This window comes from Pseudochaenichthys georgianus, chromosome 9 (assembly GCF_902827115.2).
Source record: "Pseudochaenichthys georgianus chromosome 9, fPseGeo1.2, whole genome shotgun sequence".
Taxonomy (NCBI): domain Eukaryota; kingdom Metazoa; phylum Chordata; class Actinopteri; order Perciformes; family Channichthyidae; genus Pseudochaenichthys; species Pseudochaenichthys georgianus.
The window spans coordinates 38,371,855-38,391,135 of record NC_047511.1 but is presented as its reverse complement, the minus strand read 5'-3'; the positions used below and the strand labels follow the sequence as shown (position 1 = coordinate 38,391,135).

The 19,281-nt window shown below is 40.6% G+C and overlaps 1 protein-coding gene across 9 annotated transcripts in view; it reads left to right on the top strand.

The window, feature by feature from the left end:
• ank1a (ankyrin 1, erythrocytic a) overlaps positions 1 to 19,281 on the top strand; it is a 95,281-nt gene that overhangs the window by 64,206 nt on the left and 11,794 nt on the right. For 7 of the 9 annotated variants that reach the window (XM_034090993.2, XM_071204418.1, XM_034090992.2 and 4 more), the window contains exons 21-38: positions 69 to 161; positions 3,311 to 3,383; positions 3,554 to 3,574; positions 5,401 to 5,521; positions 5,705 to 5,783; positions 6,699 to 6,814; positions 7,145 to 7,369; positions 9,397 to 9,551; positions 9,635 to 9,846; positions 11,613 to 11,817; positions 12,147 to 12,243; positions 12,387 to 12,615; positions 13,145 to 13,273; positions 13,394 to 13,513; positions 13,600 to 13,684; positions 13,853 to 13,927; positions 14,223 to 14,354; positions 15,118 to 15,267. In XM_034090993.2, coding sequence (XP_033946884.1) covers positions 69 to 161; positions 3,311 to 3,383; positions 3,554 to 3,574; positions 5,401 to 5,521; positions 5,705 to 5,783; positions 6,699 to 6,814; positions 7,145 to 7,369; positions 9,397 to 9,551; positions 9,635 to 9,846; positions 11,613 to 11,817; positions 12,147 to 12,243; positions 12,387 to 12,615; positions 13,145 to 13,273; positions 13,394 to 13,513; positions 13,600 to 13,684; positions 13,853 to 13,927; positions 14,223 to 14,354; positions 15,118 to 15,267 — 2,317 coding nt within the window. The remainder of the gene's footprint in view (positions 1 to 68; positions 162 to 3,310; positions 3,384 to 3,553; positions 3,575 to 5,400; positions 5,522 to 5,704; positions 5,784 to 6,698; positions 6,815 to 7,144; positions 7,370 to 9,396; positions 9,552 to 9,634; positions 9,847 to 11,612; positions 11,818 to 12,146; positions 12,244 to 12,386; positions 12,616 to 13,144; positions 13,274 to 13,393; positions 13,514 to 13,599; positions 13,685 to 13,852; positions 13,928 to 14,222; positions 14,355 to 15,117; positions 15,268 to 19,281) is intronic. The other 2 variants (XM_034090990.2, XM_034090989.2) reach the window with 2 other exon arrangements.

Sequence of the window (19,281 nt, the reverse complement as noted above, 5' to 3'; positions counted from 1 at the left end):
TCTGAAAAGCCATTCATAAAGTGTTGTCGTTCAGACATCTGATCCATGCGCTCCTCTCTGTCCGTCAGAATGGGACGTCAGCGCTGGCCATTGCTAAGAGGTTGGGCTACATCTCTGTCATCGATGTCCTGAAGCTCGTCACAGAGGAGACGGTTTCCATGGTGAGAAGTTTAGAATTGGACTGTGCTCTGTTTACAGTACTGGCTTTATGTGGGCTTCACACTCCCCTTGAAATACGGTTACAGTTTATTTATAGAGCACATTTCAGACTCAAAGGCAATTCAAACGGCTTTACAATGGAAATAACACATAATATTAAACACAGAATAAATTGAACAAAAAGACAGCTCATAGAAGAGATGGAAATTAGTTGAAAATCGACATTGTAAATACACATAATGCTGCAAGAAGTGCTGAAGCCCAACGATAAATCAGAGATAAATTATAAAAAAATAAAAGCAGCATTAAAGAGCAAGGTTTTCAGATTCTCAGAAAGCTTGTTCCAGATCTGCAGAGCATCACAACTCAAAGTCAGTTATATTCAGTGAATCAATAATAAACGCATTTTCACTCATCTGTATCAGATTAAACATATTACTTACTCCAAAAATCCACCATTACTTTACTTTTATTATTACAATGAGGTTTGTAACACTAGCAGTGGTGCTAGTGTTACTGCCTTACTCTGTTTAGCATGATCACACACTATACTTTCTTTAAGTGAATCTTTTTATTCTTTCTTTTTTAATTGAGTCAGGCACAATGAATTTACATTTATACAGTCCATATGTTTCCCTTTCCCCCCTCCCCTCCCCCCCCTCCCGGTCCTAGCTAGTAAAGTCAATAAATAGATACATATATAGGTAAAAATAAAGTAATGTAAAAGATGATATATAAAAATAATGAATAGATAAGCAAATAAAGAATAATAAGAATAATATATATGTGTATACCCACATATACACATACACATATATATATGTACATACCTACATACATACACGTACTTACTACGTACATGTATATAAAGAAAAAAACAAACATACATTCATAGTTCCCCCCGTTCTTCTTAATTTAGTGTCTTAAGTTCAGCTATGTAGGCTATCGCAGAGCCCCAGACAGATTCAAATAGTTTTGAAGAGCCCCTCGGGTTATATTTAATCTTCTCCAAGTTCAGGTACATCATTAGATCTTTGAGCCATAGAGATGCGTTAGGTGGTATTGAAGATTTCCATTCTAGGAGTATTCTTCTACGTGCTAAAATAGATGCAAAGGCTATACTGTCCTTAGTTTTCCTCCTCATCATTCGGTCGCCAGGTAGTACTCCAAAAATGGCAGTTTCTGCACATGGTGTTAGTACCACGTCCAAGGCCTCAGCAAGGTGCTTGTCCCGTATCCTTGTAGGCGAGGACAAGACCAAAACATATGAGTCATGTTTGCTGGTGACGTGTGACAGCTGTTACAGGTATCGTGACATTAGGGTATATTTTGAGTTGGTGTAATAGATACGGTGGACAACTTTTAGTTGTATAAGATTGAGCCTGGAACAGGACGTACTATTGTTCACTCTCGATAATGCGCCATCCCAGACCTCATCATCTATAGCTTGGACTAGTTCCTCTCAGAGATGGAGTACTCGAGTCCTGGACTCGGACTCGAGTCGGACTTGAGTGCCGATTTTCGGGACTCGTGACTTGACTCGGACTCGCGCACTGATTGACGCGACTCGGACTTGGACTCGTGAATTCTCGCACAGGATGACTTGGACTCGGACTCGGACTCGTGAATTCCCCCCCCCCCACGATGACTGGACTCGACTCGTACATTGACGCTCCGACTTGGACTCGGACTCGAGCACATTTTCTCTGGAGTCTGATGTCCTCCTGTATGGCGAGTTCACGTACTGGGCCCCGCTGTTCCAGTCTAGAGATGTCTACAGACACACCCCGCATCGTGCTGTATGCTTTCACACATTCTGCTTCCACATTGGAAAAGAGCAGCAAAATGCTCGTTATGTGGAAACAATATAGAAGAGAAGGCTCCGTAACACATTACTCTAAGGGTCGAGTTCAGACATATAGGCTGTCTTGAACACTATCATCAGAGTAACGTGATCTAATCAATAAATAAAGATTCAGCCGATAACACGAAAGCACATGGCTACTTAACATGCATAATGACATCATTTTGCATGCTAAGTAGCCATGTGCTTTCTGGGGCTAAATCTTTATCGGTAAACTGATTTAACCCGTAAAAGTTCCTTCAAAATAAGAGTCCCAATCTTATTACTATCAAAATAAAAGTGCAAAACGAAAACTTTACCATAGGAAAATATTGGCATACAAATATAATCACTTCTCTAAAAGGTAACTCATTTTAAATATAGTTTATTTATATATAATAATAATAATAATATTAGAAATAAGCTTTTGTATAGCACCTATTACAAGAATTGTAGCCAAACTCGCTTCACAGCAGTTCAATTGACAGGATAACAGCAATGTAGAGGAGCAGCTACATTTCAAAACATATATCCACGAAGATTAATACATGAAGACTTGTGACTCGGACTTGACTTGGACTCTTCTTAAGTGACTCGGAATTGGACTCGGACTCGAACACAGGTAATGATGACTCGGACTCGGACTCGACTTGGACACTCCTTGGGTGACTCGGACTTGGACTCGGACTCGACTACAACTCTCCCTTGGTGACTCGGACTTGGACTCGGACTCGAAGAGTGGTGACTCGAGGGTGACTTGGACTCGTGAATTGGTGACTTGACTACAACACTGGTTCCTCTTCCCAGTCTTGTTTGATTTTACCAAGAGATGTTTCTGTGAGACGGGAGATGGAATTGTAAATTCTTGAAATCAAACCTTTTTCGGTTGTTCGAGTCCAGAATTGAGTCAATTATTGAATCCGGAGGGATATTGGGGAAGGAAGGGTTGTTTAGTTTAACCCAGTTACGGACCTGGAAGTAGCGAAATAGATGAGTGCCTCTTTAAGTGAATCTTCTTCTGTGGTTTCTCCATGTTTTCTTACCTTGGAGTGCAGAATTATTCTCATTTTTGATTGGTTTGTTCACATTTACATACATTTTGGGTTGAATAAATATTGTCACTTTTTTGTTGTTTTGTTTAATCTCGGCTAATACTTCAATACCGTGTGAAAACTGTTATTTATGCTAAAAAAAGAAGGAAGAGAAAGTCATTGTATGAATTTTGTATTCATTGTGTCGATGTAAATAAAAACACTAAATACTTTTACGCTGTATTTACAATTGTTCCTCCCTCTTCCCCGTGTGCAGACGACCACAGAGAAACATCGCATGAGCTTCCCAGAAACAGTGGACGAGATCCTGGACGTGTCAGAGGATGAAGGTAGAGATCTATAAATATAAAAAAACACATAAAAACAGTCGGAAACAATGTTTGATCGACTACGTTGATGTTATCTAAACATTACTTCCTGTTTACGAGGCTGATTTTATGATGCGTTACCTAGTCACATAAATATTCATTATTTTCCGATTCCTTTTGCCCTTTTTTAGGAGTTGCACAGCTAACATTAGGTATGAATGTCTCCTTCTATCTTCGTGCGGCATTCATAGGTTGTTGTACTAAAGTGTGTGGCTCCATTTCAAGCTCTCTCTCTCGTTCCCTCTGTAGTGGCGCTCACTGTGATGGTGGCTCTGGTTTCTCATTGGCATGCACCCATAGCACCCATGTCTGTAACCTTTATCTGTCCCTTGAATAACACCCTCATCCTCTCACTCTGCAGGTGTCTTTTCTTCCTCTAAGTTGTGATTTCAGTCAGTCAATACATTGTACACCTATATAAGGTATTAATAATTTAACACATCTTTAATTAAAACATTTAAAATCAGCCCTGTGAGCTTTAAATAGACATGTAGTGCTATCCTAGCTTTGACATGTCTTCACTTGTCAATCATCTTGAGTTCCTGCCGTTCCAACTGTATTTGTTCAAAATGAATTGGCTTCAATGTTTGCTTTTACAATTGATTATGTGACTTCTTGTATCTCAAAAGAGTCACATGTAGTGATGAACTCACAGCGAATCATCGTTTACTTTCAGCTCAGGATTATAATGGTTTTCAGCTAATTGTCTTGGTTTTTACGACCCGAAACATTACTTTTCTCGTATCACTCTCGAGGCTTTTATAGTAGCAGTACAGGCTGCTGTTTTCAGACAAATCCCTCTGGAGTTTGTGGAGAGCAAAAGCAGAGCAGAAAGGAGAGTGAATATTGGACTTCCAACCATCAGGTGGACAGAGAAATAACAATGATAATATCTTTGAGTTGTATCGACGTATAACTCTTAGCTAACAAGTTCTACATATCAACTCAAAAGGTGATGTGTCAGCTCACAGCGTGTGTATGCATCACCTCAAAAAGCACTTATTGCCACGGTAACATGTAATGACGTTGACAACACCACTGACAATGATATCGGAGGACTTTATGTCTTGATATTTTTAGTCCCCTGATAATTTAACCGACAGTTTGTCACCTTTGCTCTAAATATAGAAAGTAGCAGAGACGTTGCCTTGAAGACACATTTCATAACGGCTGCTGTGAAATGATATTTGCAGCTTATCTGATGCACAGGCTTGTATGTGGGAACACTTCGCCTACACACACACGGCACACAACACAGAGACTATCCAGGACACGAGCTGACTCGTATTAAACCTGTGGGAAGTGCACTCGGAGTCGGGCATAGAGTAATGACACCTACGACAATTTGCCTCTCGACCGCTGACAGAAGCCCACGCACACACTCGCTGAGCTGGGACGGTCTCAAACTATTACACACTTCTGGTGAATTCTTGAATATTACCGCATGTGTTAAGGGGTAAGTAAACCCACCTCTGCTCACATCGAGTTGTACTGTTAAAGGAGAACAGCTTGTACTTTGGTTATGTGTATTACTGTTTCTTACGAACAGTGTTTTGGAATGAGATAGTGTCTGTATGCTGTTGTGTCTGTTTGTGGGACTACATGTGTAAGGTGTCCTCTCTTGTTTTAATGTAGTAATGTTTGGGATTCTGAATGAAAAGTGTTGGACTCTGAGACTATAGCTGATTACAGTGACCTGCTGTTTGGATTTTGTACCTGATGTATTTTTTTTAAGTTTCTGGCGTTATGTAAGTCTGTGCTTACTTTGCCGAACTGTAAGAAGCTCAGTGTAGAGAGCATCTTCACTAATGTCTCATCTCACCAGTCGAACACCTGAATCACAGAGCCATCTCCGAACCCCCCCCCCCCCTTCAAACCCGGGCTAACAGCCTTGTTCTCTTCTTTCTCTGTTTCTCTGTTTTGCTGTTTCCAACCTGACCCGATCTGTTCGCTCTCTTTGGCATGTTGTTCTCTGAAGGAGAGGAGCTCTTGGGGACCGAAGGGGCCAGGTACATGAAGATGGATGACATGAAAGACCATGATGACGATTTCCTCTCTCCCAAGAAATCACTGGAGTACGAGAGAGGGCTGGGCTCAGCGTAAGGGGGGCTGGGCGGGGAAACAAGCCAGAGACCAAGCTGGTAGCCACAAGCTGCCGGCTTGGTGGAAGGATAGAGGGGGATGCACCATAAACACTAACTAAACACCAGGGATGAGCACTTGGGAGGAGATTTAAAGAACTTCCTCAATCTCACTTGTGTTTTTCTCTTTTACTACAACAGGAATTACTCCCCAGCCATTCCCAGGATCCCCCGGGTCTCTCCGGAGACCGTTATCCTGAAAGAACACGAGATGGATCAGGTACTGATCAGAGCGGCATTAGTGACGAACTGCAGAGTTACTCCAGAAATGTAGCACTGCACTCCAATCAAGTTAAGGCACTTGGAAGAAACATAGTTTAACGATAAAATAGTTGTTAATACTTTGTATGGGTAACAGTTCAAGAACACTTATTTCCCATAATGCAACGTAACATATTTTATTAAACCTACCTTAACAGATTTATGCTTTCAAGGTTTACCAGTTTGCAAAGCTTGCTCCTGTGGGCCTGGAATGAATTAGCAGGTGGAGTACCCCTTTTGCCCAGGGTCAACTTACTAGTCCTTTCCAAAGTTTAGAGCATTTAATATTATTCATATATATAATATATACTAACATATAATTGATATCAGTGGAATACATTTGCGAAGTGGTCTTTGGAGTCGTGCAATGGGTTAGTGAGCAACTCTTTGATAAAGACCATATGCGGTTGAAATACCAGAAAAAAAGGCGTGTAACTGAACCTTAAGTTAAAGTTATGTGTTTTAGTTAAACTACTATTTCAAAGGTCAAGAACCAGCAATTCACTTTCAAGACTACTTTGTTCATTTAAGTGATTTTATCATCTGAAGGGTTGTGATTAATGGACTTGGACTAAACTCACATTTTAATCTAAACCTCAAATTGATGATTTTTTTTTAAGGTCAACCCTCTTTATAACATGATCATGAAAATGAGAATACTTCTTTAGAGGTTTTATGAAGGTTATTGAAGTACCTTCTCCATATCCACTTTAAAATGCAGGACGAATACACAATTTCTCATCATGTCCCTTTCAATATTAACTTTATTAAACATATGTGAGACGTTTTTGAATAGCACAGGTTTGGTTCATTTAAAGATGATCTGTCACTGTTTTCTTTTGTTCTGAAGAGTTTGTCTTTCCTTCTGTTTTAGCAACACACTCCTCTTCCACTGCCCAAAGAATACGACGATGACTCCCTGATTCCCAGCAGCCCAGCGACTGAGACGTCAGACAACGTCAGCCCAGTCGCTAGTCCCATACACACAGGGTCAGCACATATTTTTATTTCACTGAATCCCTCTCTAATATCTGATCCGGCAATTAACACGATGCACACAATGTACAACAATATCTGTTTTCTTATTTTTTTTATTACTGCTGATTTTTATTCCTTTCCATTGCAATGTAAATATATTTTACTATATTTTGTATTATTTTAAATATTTTTCTAGTTCTCTACCTGTTTTTTTAATTCTTGTTTTACTTTTATGTATGCACCACGACACCAAGTCAAATTCCTCGTATGTGTAAACCTACCTGGTAATAAACCTATTTCTGATTCTAATTGTCTCGATGTTTGTCCATTTACATTTTGCAGTTTCCTGGTCAGTTTTATGGTCGATGCTCGTGGCGGCTCGATGCGAGGCAGCAGGCATAACGGTCTGCGTGTGATCATCCCCCCGCGGACCTGTGCCGCACCGACCCGCATCACCTGCCGCCTGGTGAAGCCGCAGAAGCTGACCAGCCCCCCTCCGCTGGTGGAGGGAGAGGGGCTGGCCAGCCGGATCATCTCCCTGGGGCCCGCCGGGATGCAGTTCCTGGGGTGAGGAGACTGGAAATATCCTCCTCTAAAAACACAATGAATCTTATTAGGGCTGTCAATTAATGAAAATCTAATTAATTACATGATATGCTGAATTATCCAGTAACAAAACATTACAATTACTATTGCACATGAGAAAATAATGTATAGAAATAATTTTTATTTTTTTTTTCAAATACTTTTATCATTAAACTTGAGATTATCACTTAACCTATCATTTGGCTATAACCATCTTTTTTGTTGTATATGCATGAATGTTAAGTGCAATCAGGCCCTGTTCCAGAACAAAATGACTTCTTTTTTTTAAATATTGAAGTTAAAAGCATCAATCTGGTGCACTTTGAGAGCAAAATGAAGAGATCTATGGATACATCTCAACACCCATATGAATCAGACCTGTAAACAGATTTACTTTTTCTTTATGGATATTTTACAAATCACTCTCCTTTTAAGACCGAAATGTCTACATGCATAGCAGTTCAATCAGGAGAGACGTGATGTATGAAATACATGTTTATTACCGGGACACATAATATGAATGAATAGTGATTGACAGATCAACTGAATTAAATGGTGTTTGGCGATCATCAGGAGGAGAAAAACCGTTCCGATGAATCCCCCGGGGTCTAGACACTGGTGGTGGTGATAAGTGGTTTGGTCTGGTGTGGGGGGGGGGAGAAGGTTTTAGCTTGGCCCTGTCTTAGGAGACAGGAGGCGAAGGGGTGGAGGAGGGTTGCGCGTTGCCACCTGAAATGACAGCTGACGGAGAGGGAAGAGCAGATTTAAAGGGGTTAGCGGGTGCAATGATAGGCTTGTGAGAATGGGGGGGAAGTGATTGGCTAGCTGGGGAGTAACGCCCCCGATCACTTATTGAGAGAGTATTGAAATGACGTGTAACAGACAGAGGATATTGGTCTTCCTGACTGAACTTGCGCTGAGCTTCATAAGATGGCATATTTTTTACATGAATATTCCAGCCAATCTCTGTTTTGAAACCATGAGCTGGAAAATGAGCGCCTTACCCCACTGTACAGGCGAGTTGGGTACTTTTTTAAATATACCTGGGCAGGTTCTGCTTTGCCGAGGTCCTCTGGCACTTGCGGGGTGGCGGTGTTTGGGGCAACGAAGACGGCTGCGGCTGCTCCGCCTCCGTGGGCGAGTCGGGCGGGAGGACTGTCCACGACAGTGGCCGCGGGTAACGTAATGTCCCCATGATCTGAACTGTTATTACCTGCAGTAGATGCAGTGTTACTGCTGGCGATAAGGGCTGGTTGTTTTAACCATTTTCTGAGTTCCATCATTGACTGCTGTGTCAGCACCTTGCAGATGACGAACGCGTAGCGGCACAGGTCACGCGCACCTGACATAGCGTTACTTGCGACCAAATAAAAGCAGCAGACAATGTTATTTAACCACAATTACAATTTATTTAATTTCAACTATATTCTTCTTCTTATTATTATAATTACTACTATTATTATTATTATTATTGTTATTATATATGAAATATTTTTCACTTTTCTTTTTTTTTTTCACTTTTCATTTTTCAAATGAGGGTGCATAACAACTCAACTGAGGGTGCACCCTTATGCACCCCCGTAGAACCGGGCCTGAGTGCAATTCAAAGTGCTTTCATCCACAAATAAATAGCATCGTGTTATTTACCATACACAAATGTAAAATACCATACATTATTAATGAACACTATCACACGCTGTGGCTCAGTGAGGTAGTGCGCTGAACTTAGTTCGCGAAACTTTGAATCGGGGGATAGCAAGTTCGAGTCCCACTGCAGTCAGCATGTCGTTGTGTCCCTGGGCAAGACACTTCACCCCAAATTGCTCCTGTGGGGATTGTCCACAGTATTGAGTATGTAAGTCGCTTTGGATAAAAACATGTATTTATTTATAAACATAAATAATATATGGGTGTATTTCAATTTGAGAGCCCTTTGAGAGCGTTTAAGATGGTTATATTTAGTACATAATTGTCATTTGTTGATGAATATGTTTCCCTTTGTGTTTTAGACCTGTGATAGTGGAGATCCCTCACTTTGCTGCTCTGGGTCGGGGGGACCGGGAGCTCGTGGTGCTGAGGAGTGAGAACGGCAATGTCTGGAAAGAACATCGTAATCGCTACGGTGACGAGGTGCTAGAAACAATCCTCAATGGGATGGATGAGGGTAAGACTTCAAAAGCCAAATTTCAAAAACTGTCACTGAATGGTGTCACTTCCTGAGAGTTTAACCCTCGCTTTTCTCCTCAGAACTAGAGAGTCAGGAGGAGCTCGGGAAGAAGCGGATCCGTCGCATCATCTCCACCGACTTCCCGCTCTACTTTGCTGTTGTGTCACGAGTCCAGCAAGAGAGCGACCTGATTGGACCAGAGGGAGGTCAGCTGACAAGCAAACTGGTGCCATTGGTGCAGGCCACGTTTCCTGAGACGGCCGTCACCAAACGAGTGCGCCTGGGTCTGCAGGTGAGATGGGACGATGAGGAGAAGGAAGGAGAAGAAAGACAGAATCGTTAATGCCTGTGTTGCCTGGAAGAATAAAGCATGTTACTTTGATGGAATGACCTGATCACATCAGCGTCTGTGCCAAGTTTTCCTGATTTCGTTTTTCCTTTGTTTGTTTATTCTGCTTTTTGCATTTTTAGAGGACCTTTTTACATTTCCAGTGCATGCTCTTGGCACCTTTATATAACTGTGGACTGCTCTTTAGTGCTGATATGACATGGTTTGTTTTTTCCTTGATGTCTCTCTCACTAATATATTTATTTCATTGACAAAGCCCTGTATTTACTATATTTCACACATTCATTTGAGATACCTTGTTACAGTTAGTCAAACATTACTTGATGGAAAAGCAAAATACATGTTTGTATGACTGTATACTTTCTCTGTAGAGGTGTTTTTGTCATAAATGTGTTAAAAGATCCTTATAGAATGAAGTGTTGTCCCTCATAAAAAGGGACTGTTGGTTGAAGCTTTATGACCCCTTTGAGAGAATGGATAAATTGTTCAGGTCTTGACCTTTTCTATAACATATTCACCAAAAGAAGATACATATTTTATTAGCAAACTGCACCACACTCAATTATACAATAGGAAACCACTCTCTTTACACAATAATCCACTTAAGGTTTAACCCTCACCATCTGATGTCCTGACATCCTGTTTCAAAATAAAACATCAAGTTGCGGACAGCTCTAAAATCCATAACAAAATATATTGGAATGAGATTTAATAATGGGGCTAAATTGCAGATTACAACAATTCAGGCATCAATCATAAAATAATTGTCACATTGAACCTTTTTTTTTTGCACAAATCTCAGTTTCAAATTTCTTCAAAAAATGTTTTAAAAGGTTTTTAATATTTGTATGAATGTGCACAATTTTTTTAAATATTTACTGACATGATATCAAGACTTTATTATCCTTTGTTTTTCAGTGTGAAGATATTTTTTCCAGTTCAATACTATGATTGCATTAATATTTGTTTTTAACAAAAAACATAATTAAAATATATAGGTCAGAAATGCATTCATTAGATGGAATCGTGTAAATCTAATATCAGAATCTGTTTGAGTAAACCAAAATGTAGTAGATGTCGTATGAATGGACCTTCAGCTGCTGTCCTTTAGACACGGGAATGAATTTATGACAAGCTAAATATGTATTGTAAACTAACATGCGACCACACACGAAGATAAAATAGTGAATGTAAGTAAAATAGATATGCTCATAATTTTGTATTAACATATTTTTAGGAATATATATATTTAACTCAAATGTTGCTTAAATGATCATGTCATGAATGGCCTTGTCAAAAACCACAGTGCCCTTTTCTTTGATATCTATTTTGTATTCATAATTGTAAAAGCTGCATGTTGATACACTTTGTTACATTTTACAATAAAAAGGAGTTATAAGTGCCACAAAAAAAGTTGTGTTGCTATTGTCTTTCCACGTGTGATCAAACCAACCAGAAGGTATTTTATTCACTGTGGACTTCTTTCTCTTTCTCTTCCCCTTTAATTTTTCCTATTCGGTTGTCCTTTCTTTTACTTTTCTTCGTCCATTGCCCTATCCTCGATCTCTCATTGTCTCCCTTTACCTGCCATCTTCTTTTCCCATCATCTCATATTACAATCTCCATTACCTATCCCCTTTTTCTACCATATCACCACCCTGTGCCTGTGTTGCGTACCCCCTCTTTCCATCATTCACTCTCAACCTCAGGCTCAGCCAGTTCCAGATGAGCTGGTTGCTAAGCTGCTGGGTAACCAGGCAAACTTCAGCCCCGTGGTCACTGTGGAGCCTCGGCGACGCAAGTTTCACCGACCCATAGGCCTGCGTATCCCCCTGCCCCCGTCCTGGAGGGACAGCCCACGAGACGCTGGGGAGGGAGACACCACCAGTCTGCGTCTGCTCTGCTCAGTCATAGGTACTGTGTGTGTGTGTGTGTGTGTGTGTGTGTGTGTGTGTGTGTGTGTGTGTGTGTGTGTGTGTGTGTGTGTGTGTGTGTGTGTGTGTGTGTGTGTGTGTGTGTGTGTGTGTGTGTGTGTGTGTGTGTGTGTGTGTGTGTGTGTGTGTGTGTGTGTACTCCCTTCCATGGCAAGTGAAGATTAATGGGGGCAAAAGTGCTGATTTGCAATGAAGAGAGATTTCCGAATTGGATGAACATTTATTTTTCTTATTTTGTACTTGCACCATGAGACTGTTGCTTTAGCCAGAATAGCCAGTTTACCCTTTCTCATCCTGACTGATTCCCAGGTGGCACAGCCCCAGCCCAATGGGAAGACATTACTGGCACCACCAAGCTCAATTATGCTAAAGACTGTGCCAGCTTCACAACAAACGTTTCAGCACGGTAAGTGGGCAACACACACATCATATTAACAATTACTCCACTAAGGTTAATGTAAAACTTTGCCATCTCAAATCATTCTATAGTCAGCTAGACAATGAGACGTTTCCACACCACTGAGATTCCATGTCATTGTTCCGTCTCAGGTTCTGGCTCGCCGACTGTCCTCGGACTGCGGAGGCCATCTCCTTCGCCAACCTGCTCTACAGGGAGCTGTCAGCCGTACCCTACATGGCCAAGTTTGTGGTGTTTGCAAAGATGAATGAGCTGCGTGAGGGCCGCCTGCGCTGCTACTGCATGACCGATGATAAGATGGATAAGACCCTGGAACAACATGAGAACTTCACAGAAGTGGCTCGCAGCAGAGACATAGAGGTCAGTTCAGAAACAGGGGCCAGTTATAGAGTTTAACAACAAAAGTACCTAAGTGTTGTTACTTTACAAATATATTGTCTCAAGTAGGGGTAAATGTACTTATTAAAATAACTACTTGAATAAGAGAGAAAAGCATTGTGTAAAAAACGACTTGGATGCAACTTATTAGATAACGGTTTTTATGTTAAAAAAGGAAAAATAATTTACTACCAGGCAAATCTACCTACCGTGAAGCACTATTTATTTTCTTAGAACAATATAGAAAAAAAGTGCAACAAGGTTTGCGCCGTGTATGTGTGTTTTTCATGCATACGTGGGTGTGTTCTAGACCAAATGTTTAGAAGTACAAATATAATCTATCAAAAATGTACTTAAGTTAGGGTTAACGTAATAAAATAGGCAATAAAACGACTTGTTTTAAAGGGTGTTAATGTAACACTTTATTACCCACCAGTGAGAAAGGCAGAGCATTACTGATGTGGTCAAATGGTAGTGTAGTGTGGGCTAATTCCTGTGTCCTGTCTTGCAGGTGATGGAGGGAATGCCGCTTCACCTTGAGTGTTCAGGTAACCTGCTGCCAGTGAGGAAGGCCACCCAGCAGCCTCGTTGCTTCAGCTTCCAGGCTTTCAGAGATAACCGACTTCCTGTCTCTGTTAAGGTATTACCATGTGTCCTGATCTTTGCTAAGTTTGATATTGTTTGTTGTTCAATTGATAATATACTGTCTCCACTACATACAGTGTACCTTTAATGCTTTCCTTTTGTCCCTGTGTCTAAGCTGAGAGACAGCAGTAAAGAGCACAGTGGATTCCTGTCTTTCCTGCGCAAGTCCACGAAGTATGAGGACAGCCAACATGTGCTCTGTAACCTCAACATCAACATGCCTCCATGTATCAAGGTAAAGCTCCAAAAGTACAATGTGTTTAGTTACAATAATTGTCTGTGAGATGATAGACTTCAGTGTGATTTGCTTGTGACTGGCAGATTATTGGGAGTGAAGACCGGAGGCGAACTCTGACCCCGCTGGCTTTGAGAGAAAGATACAGCGCCTTAAATGAACCTGCTATGGGTATGAGGCTCTTACTCCGCCAACAACTGCCCCTGCTCATGTTCTTATAATGCTGTATTGAATATATATAAGTATGGCAATGCAGGGATAATCTCAACCTTTAATTTACATGTAACAAAAGTAAAGATGTCAGATGTTAAGTTGTCAGTTTTGGTCTGGTGTGTGCAGCATCTATGAGCGCCATGGAGAGGACGGAGCTGAAGATGGCTGTCATTGCAGAACAATTGGGACTGAGCTGGGCTGGTGAGAAAACAATGACTGAATCAGATTTTATTCGTTGTAAACTTTCCATGTTTACCTTATGTCCGACAAGCTTGGCTAGCTAGCTGCTAATTAAGTTCAAACATGGCAACTAGCCAATGGAAACCAATTATTTCCTGTTTTCCTGCCAAGAGCCGAGCTGTTGACGGACAAATGGCCTCTTCTGGGTAGAGATACTGTGAAGGACTGTGTAGAGTATAACAGCATGGCCCACAACCAAAATTATATACATATTTATCTCACTTACTTGATTTGTTCGGTCTAATTTTTGCCACAGAGTTGGCGCGAGAGCTTCAGCTCAGTGTGGATGACATCAATAAGATCCGTGTGGAGAATCCCAACTCGCTGCTGGAGCAGAGCTCTGCGCTGCTCAACCTGTGGGCCACACGCGAGGGCAAGAGAGCCAAGAGTGAGTCCATTACATCTGAATTTACTGTGCATTTCTCTCATCATGTCACCTAAATTATGGAAGCCCTGAGAGGCGAACAGGGAAGAATATCCGGTGATTGATTTTTTAGGTCTGATGTTAATAGCGGGGACGTTTTGGCTGGTGCTTTTTGTCAGGATATTTTTTCTTTTCCTATCGTGTACTAGCAAGTTTTGTAACATGCCAGTTAGTAAACATTTATTATTTTGACGGTATGCGCCCTTCTCTCCAAAACCAAAGTGCTCAGTGACTAAAGTAGGAATAAGACTGGGCGTGAACATTGGTTCTGCTTTAGCTTGTTTAAATCAGCTGATGAAGTTTCAAAAGCTGAAAAACCACGAAGCGGCCATTTTTCTTCTTGATCAGTAAGCTAATAGCTAAGGTTTGCTGGTTAGCTTACTTTGAGTCTAAGTGACACTGTCTAAACTCCGGTTGTGCATCAAACTGGCAAACCCGGTGTTCTGACGTGAACACAATCAAAGGGGGAGAGGGATTTTTTTATCATCTAGTGGCTGAATCTTATTAATGTTATTAATTGCACCTTTAAGTCATTAAGACAGGTGAGAAAACGTTTAGATATAGAAAATTAATCTTACCTGCCTCTCAGGGCTTACCTAATTTACACCTCTTGAACCCAATTGAAGGCAGATTGTTGTAATGGTGTTGCTGTTTGTCCTGGAATCCCCCTTCCCTTCCTTCTCTTTTCCGTTGTCTGCTTGTTCCCCTCCTCATGGGTCTTCTGCAGTGGAGAGCTTGTATGCAGCTCTGAAGAGTATTGACCGTATGGACATCGTCAACATGTTGGAGGGCCAGCCACCGCAGCCTGTGAGACAATCCCGGGACCTCAGCAGACGTCGACACGATATAGACAACCTCTCCCCTGGTATGACCAATGGTAAGTTCCCTCCCCAAATTCCACACTGCAGCCCCTTCCCCCATGTCCCTTTCGCTTTGATGCTGAGACATATTTCAAATAAACATACCACCTCGCTCCCTATTATCCCTTGAAAGTAAAGTGTGTTTCCCTCTTGATTCTGACTGCTGTCCCTTTGTCCTATCATGTATTCCCCCGTGATGCCGTTGTGAATGAAAGCTGCCACAAACGTCAAACTTTTGCAGGACAACATGCAGAGGGACTCAGGACACTCCTACTGTGCTACAACCTCTGTAGTGCCTTTCGTTATGCATTTCTCTACAGATTCATCACTATGATGGGAAGTAGAGTGAAGTATACAAAAATAAATAAACTGAATCTCTATAGTTTGCATTAATCCCATTACTTAATAGCCTTTGAGCAAAACAGATAAACAGAACAATTAATATTTCTATAATCTATAGTTTTTTGTGTTATTATTGTTGATATTTTTGTTAATTTGTATTTTCATGTCAAATAAGTACATTATTCAATAGTTGATGTGCTTTTATAGCATTAAGAGGGCTTACGTTTTAGAGTGAATTGTTATTAAGCTACACATTGTCATACATGGTCAGTAAAGTAGATCAAACTGTAAGTATAGCCTAGCTTAACTGACCTCCTTACCAATTGTCAGTCCTCAGTCTTTTACTCCTTTTCCTCATGGTTTCCCTCACACATGCATACTCTACATCTTATTGACTCCATTTTCACCTCTGGACTGGTGTGAGCTCCCCTTCTTTCTGGACTGGCTTCTCCTCTCTGTATCCAGTGCAGATGATGAGTCAGTCTGACAGGTGACAGGAGTCCTAATCTGTGAAAACTGGAGCAATACTTGGAGATGTAACAATGCATAGAAATATGACCATGAGGGTCAAAGGGTGAAAAGGGAGATGTTCAGATCACAGCTGCAGTGAATCTGATGTAACCGTATCTGTCTTGTCTGTCTATCTGTCTGGCTACCTGCCTCCCAAAGGCCTTTCCTGCTTTGACGTTCTGCGTAAATATGTGGCGACGCTTTGAAAACCTGGATATTGTGTTTTCGGCTAACCTCACAATGATCACAGTGATGGGTTTCAAGAGGTTTATGATTTACTGTTCAGATTAAGTATGTCCCAAAGGCACAGAGATAAAGTAGAAGACGAAAACTGACTTTTTAGGCAATACGTATGAAGTGATCTAATGAAGAAATTCATCAAGTTTAATTAAGAAATAATTAAATGAATAAATCAATCAAACCAAGAAAGGAAGAAATAAGTCTATAAATGCTCAAAGGAATTGCAAATTACCTCAAGGCCACGTCTTTAGAATAAATATTGTGGCATTTTTCAACTTCCTTGTGCATTAGATTTGAATTCTCATTTTGCATTAATGTTTCATTCCTTAATTTATTTAACAAATTATTTTTGTTCAGTTCAGATAAAAAAAGTTTTACATTTTGGGAAATTTGCAAATTTTCTAGATGAAAAAGATCCATACCACTGTCATATCTGTGTGGTAAATATGAAGCTCCTTCTGCTAGCCTCTGGTTAGTTTAGCTTAGCATAAAGACTGAAAAGAGATTAAAACCGTTATTGTGTCTCGTCCACGCTAGCTGAATTTGTGTAGCAAAACGTTAAAGCGTTAGTTGACTTTTAGAAGTGCTGGTAGGTGGATGTTTGATCTTTAGACGGAGCCAATCTAGCTGTTTTCCTATAGTCTTTGTGCTAAGCTAAGCTAACCGCTGCTAGCAGTAGCTTCATAGTTACCATAACAACACAGTCTCACTGCATTTCGTGTTATAGTCACGAAATTAATCTATTGATTCGTGTTCACCAACACAATTTTCACTTTTTTTTTCGTGTCACACAGAACGATTTTAAAAGCAATGTAAATAATAACACATTTGAAGGAAAAAGAGATAAAAAAAATACTGATTTCAGTATTCTGACACAGAACGATTTTAAAAGCTACTTTTGGTATTATGTTTCGTGCCTGCACCAAATAATAACAAATTACAGATTTCAGTATTCTGAGTTTCTGAGCCCCATTTATTTTCCTCGCGGACGGCAAAAAAACTCCGACATTATTCAATTTAAAATAAAAGGGTTAGGGTAAGATATTGAGTAAGAACATGTTTTTATGAACCACACAGCTTCCGGTCTTCCAATACCCGACCGGACAAAAAGACGTGGTGCAGGCACGAACTATGCTACCAATACATTGCTTTTAAAATCGTTCTGTGTGACACGAAAACAATGCAAAAATCGTGTTGGTGAACACGAATCAATAGATTAAATACATTTCGTGACCATAACACGAAATGCCGTGAGACTGGGTTGACCATAATTATGAAAGTGGCATTGATCTTCTCACAACCCTTTGCAACCAAAGCACATTATTGTAAACCCCAAAGTGTAGAACTGCTACTTAAAGTCAGGTTCAGTTCTATAATGTTTTTTTATTTTAGGAGTTAAACAGAAAAAGCAGAGCTAGAGTAGACCAGAGAAGTCACTTATACTGCAGCCTTCATATCTTTCTCTGACTTTTCCTGTCTTCCCCTCTTTTTTTTAAAACAATGTCTTTAGGATTTGACTTATCCGTATCATCATAGTTCTAGTAGGTTTATTCTAATCTACTTCACTTTCTAGGTTAGTAAACATAAAAAATACATTGGATCATGATTCAGGAAGACCTATTCTTTAAGACCTTTGTTTTAGGACATCTAAATTCTCTCTGCCTGTGGCTGCATGTGGAGAAGTTTGAGTCTTTTTAGGGCTAATGTTGAATGTCCTTTTGGGAGCCCTGTTTTCATTCCCTGTGAATCTGTCCCTCTCTCTGTGTTTCTCTGGACATGTCATCTGCAGCCTAGCCGCCCTACTCTTCCTCCTTCTCACTCCTCTCCGAACTCTGAACTCATGCCAACCTCATGTTGACCTCTGACCCACATCTTTATCTTTTTCCTTTTTTTGGCAACTAGTCGTGCATTTTCTTTATTTTTGTGCTCTTGAAAACCACACCTTTTTAAGTGTCCGCTCTGTGACCGATACACCTCACACAGACTTTGTACACAGCACCCACTGGGAGGGGGGAGGTGACCCTCGCTCTCTATCGCTGTTTCTGTCTGTGATCATCCCCGTATTTTATATTCCTCTCTTGCTGCCCTTTTCTATTTTATCCTACTCTGTCCTTCCCTCTTCTCCCATCCCTTCTTTCCCTGTCCTCCTGCATGTGCATGAGGCCGACTTTCATCGCTCATCCCCCTTGTGTTTGCATGAGACACTGGGATGAGGGGCAGGAGTAACACTGGCTTGTTGGAGATGTCATGGACTTAAATGCTGCATTGGCCTTTAATGCTGCTTGACCAACAGACGTGTGTTTGCATGGCATGCATAATGAGAATGACTAGTCTGTCTCTTCCTCCTCAGGGATCTGTCCCATAGGGAGTAAAAAAGGCCACAAACCTTTTTTGTGAATTTGCGTCTGCTCTCTTCATGTATGAATGTTGTGGTTGTTTTTGTATGTCACTGGTTCAATGTAAACTGTGTCCATCTGATTACAGTAATTATTTTGTGTAATATATACGTTTTAAATGTCTTTGTGGGTGTTGTTCGAGGGTCAATTTTATATTGTCCCTTCCCTTATTGTAAATGTGCTTATTATTTCATGTGAGCTCATCTATAAGTCTGTGTGTTAGCGTCTATATATGTGTTTTATGTTATATAGGCTACCGTAACTGTTTTGTGTCCTCCATATACATGTGACCAGTGTATCAGTATTTGGTATATTGACAAAATAAGTATACTTCCTTTACATGTACTTTAACGCTTCATTGCTATTTTTTTCTGTACTTGTGTATATAATCAGTGGGGTCAGGCAATCACTTTTCCTACTTCACACTTGCCCACTCCCTTCATTTGTTTATTTCACCATCATTGCCTCATCTTCTGACATGGAGAGAGGGGACTGACAAACTCTTTCATTATCTAATTCATAACAGACAAAATGTCACGTTGT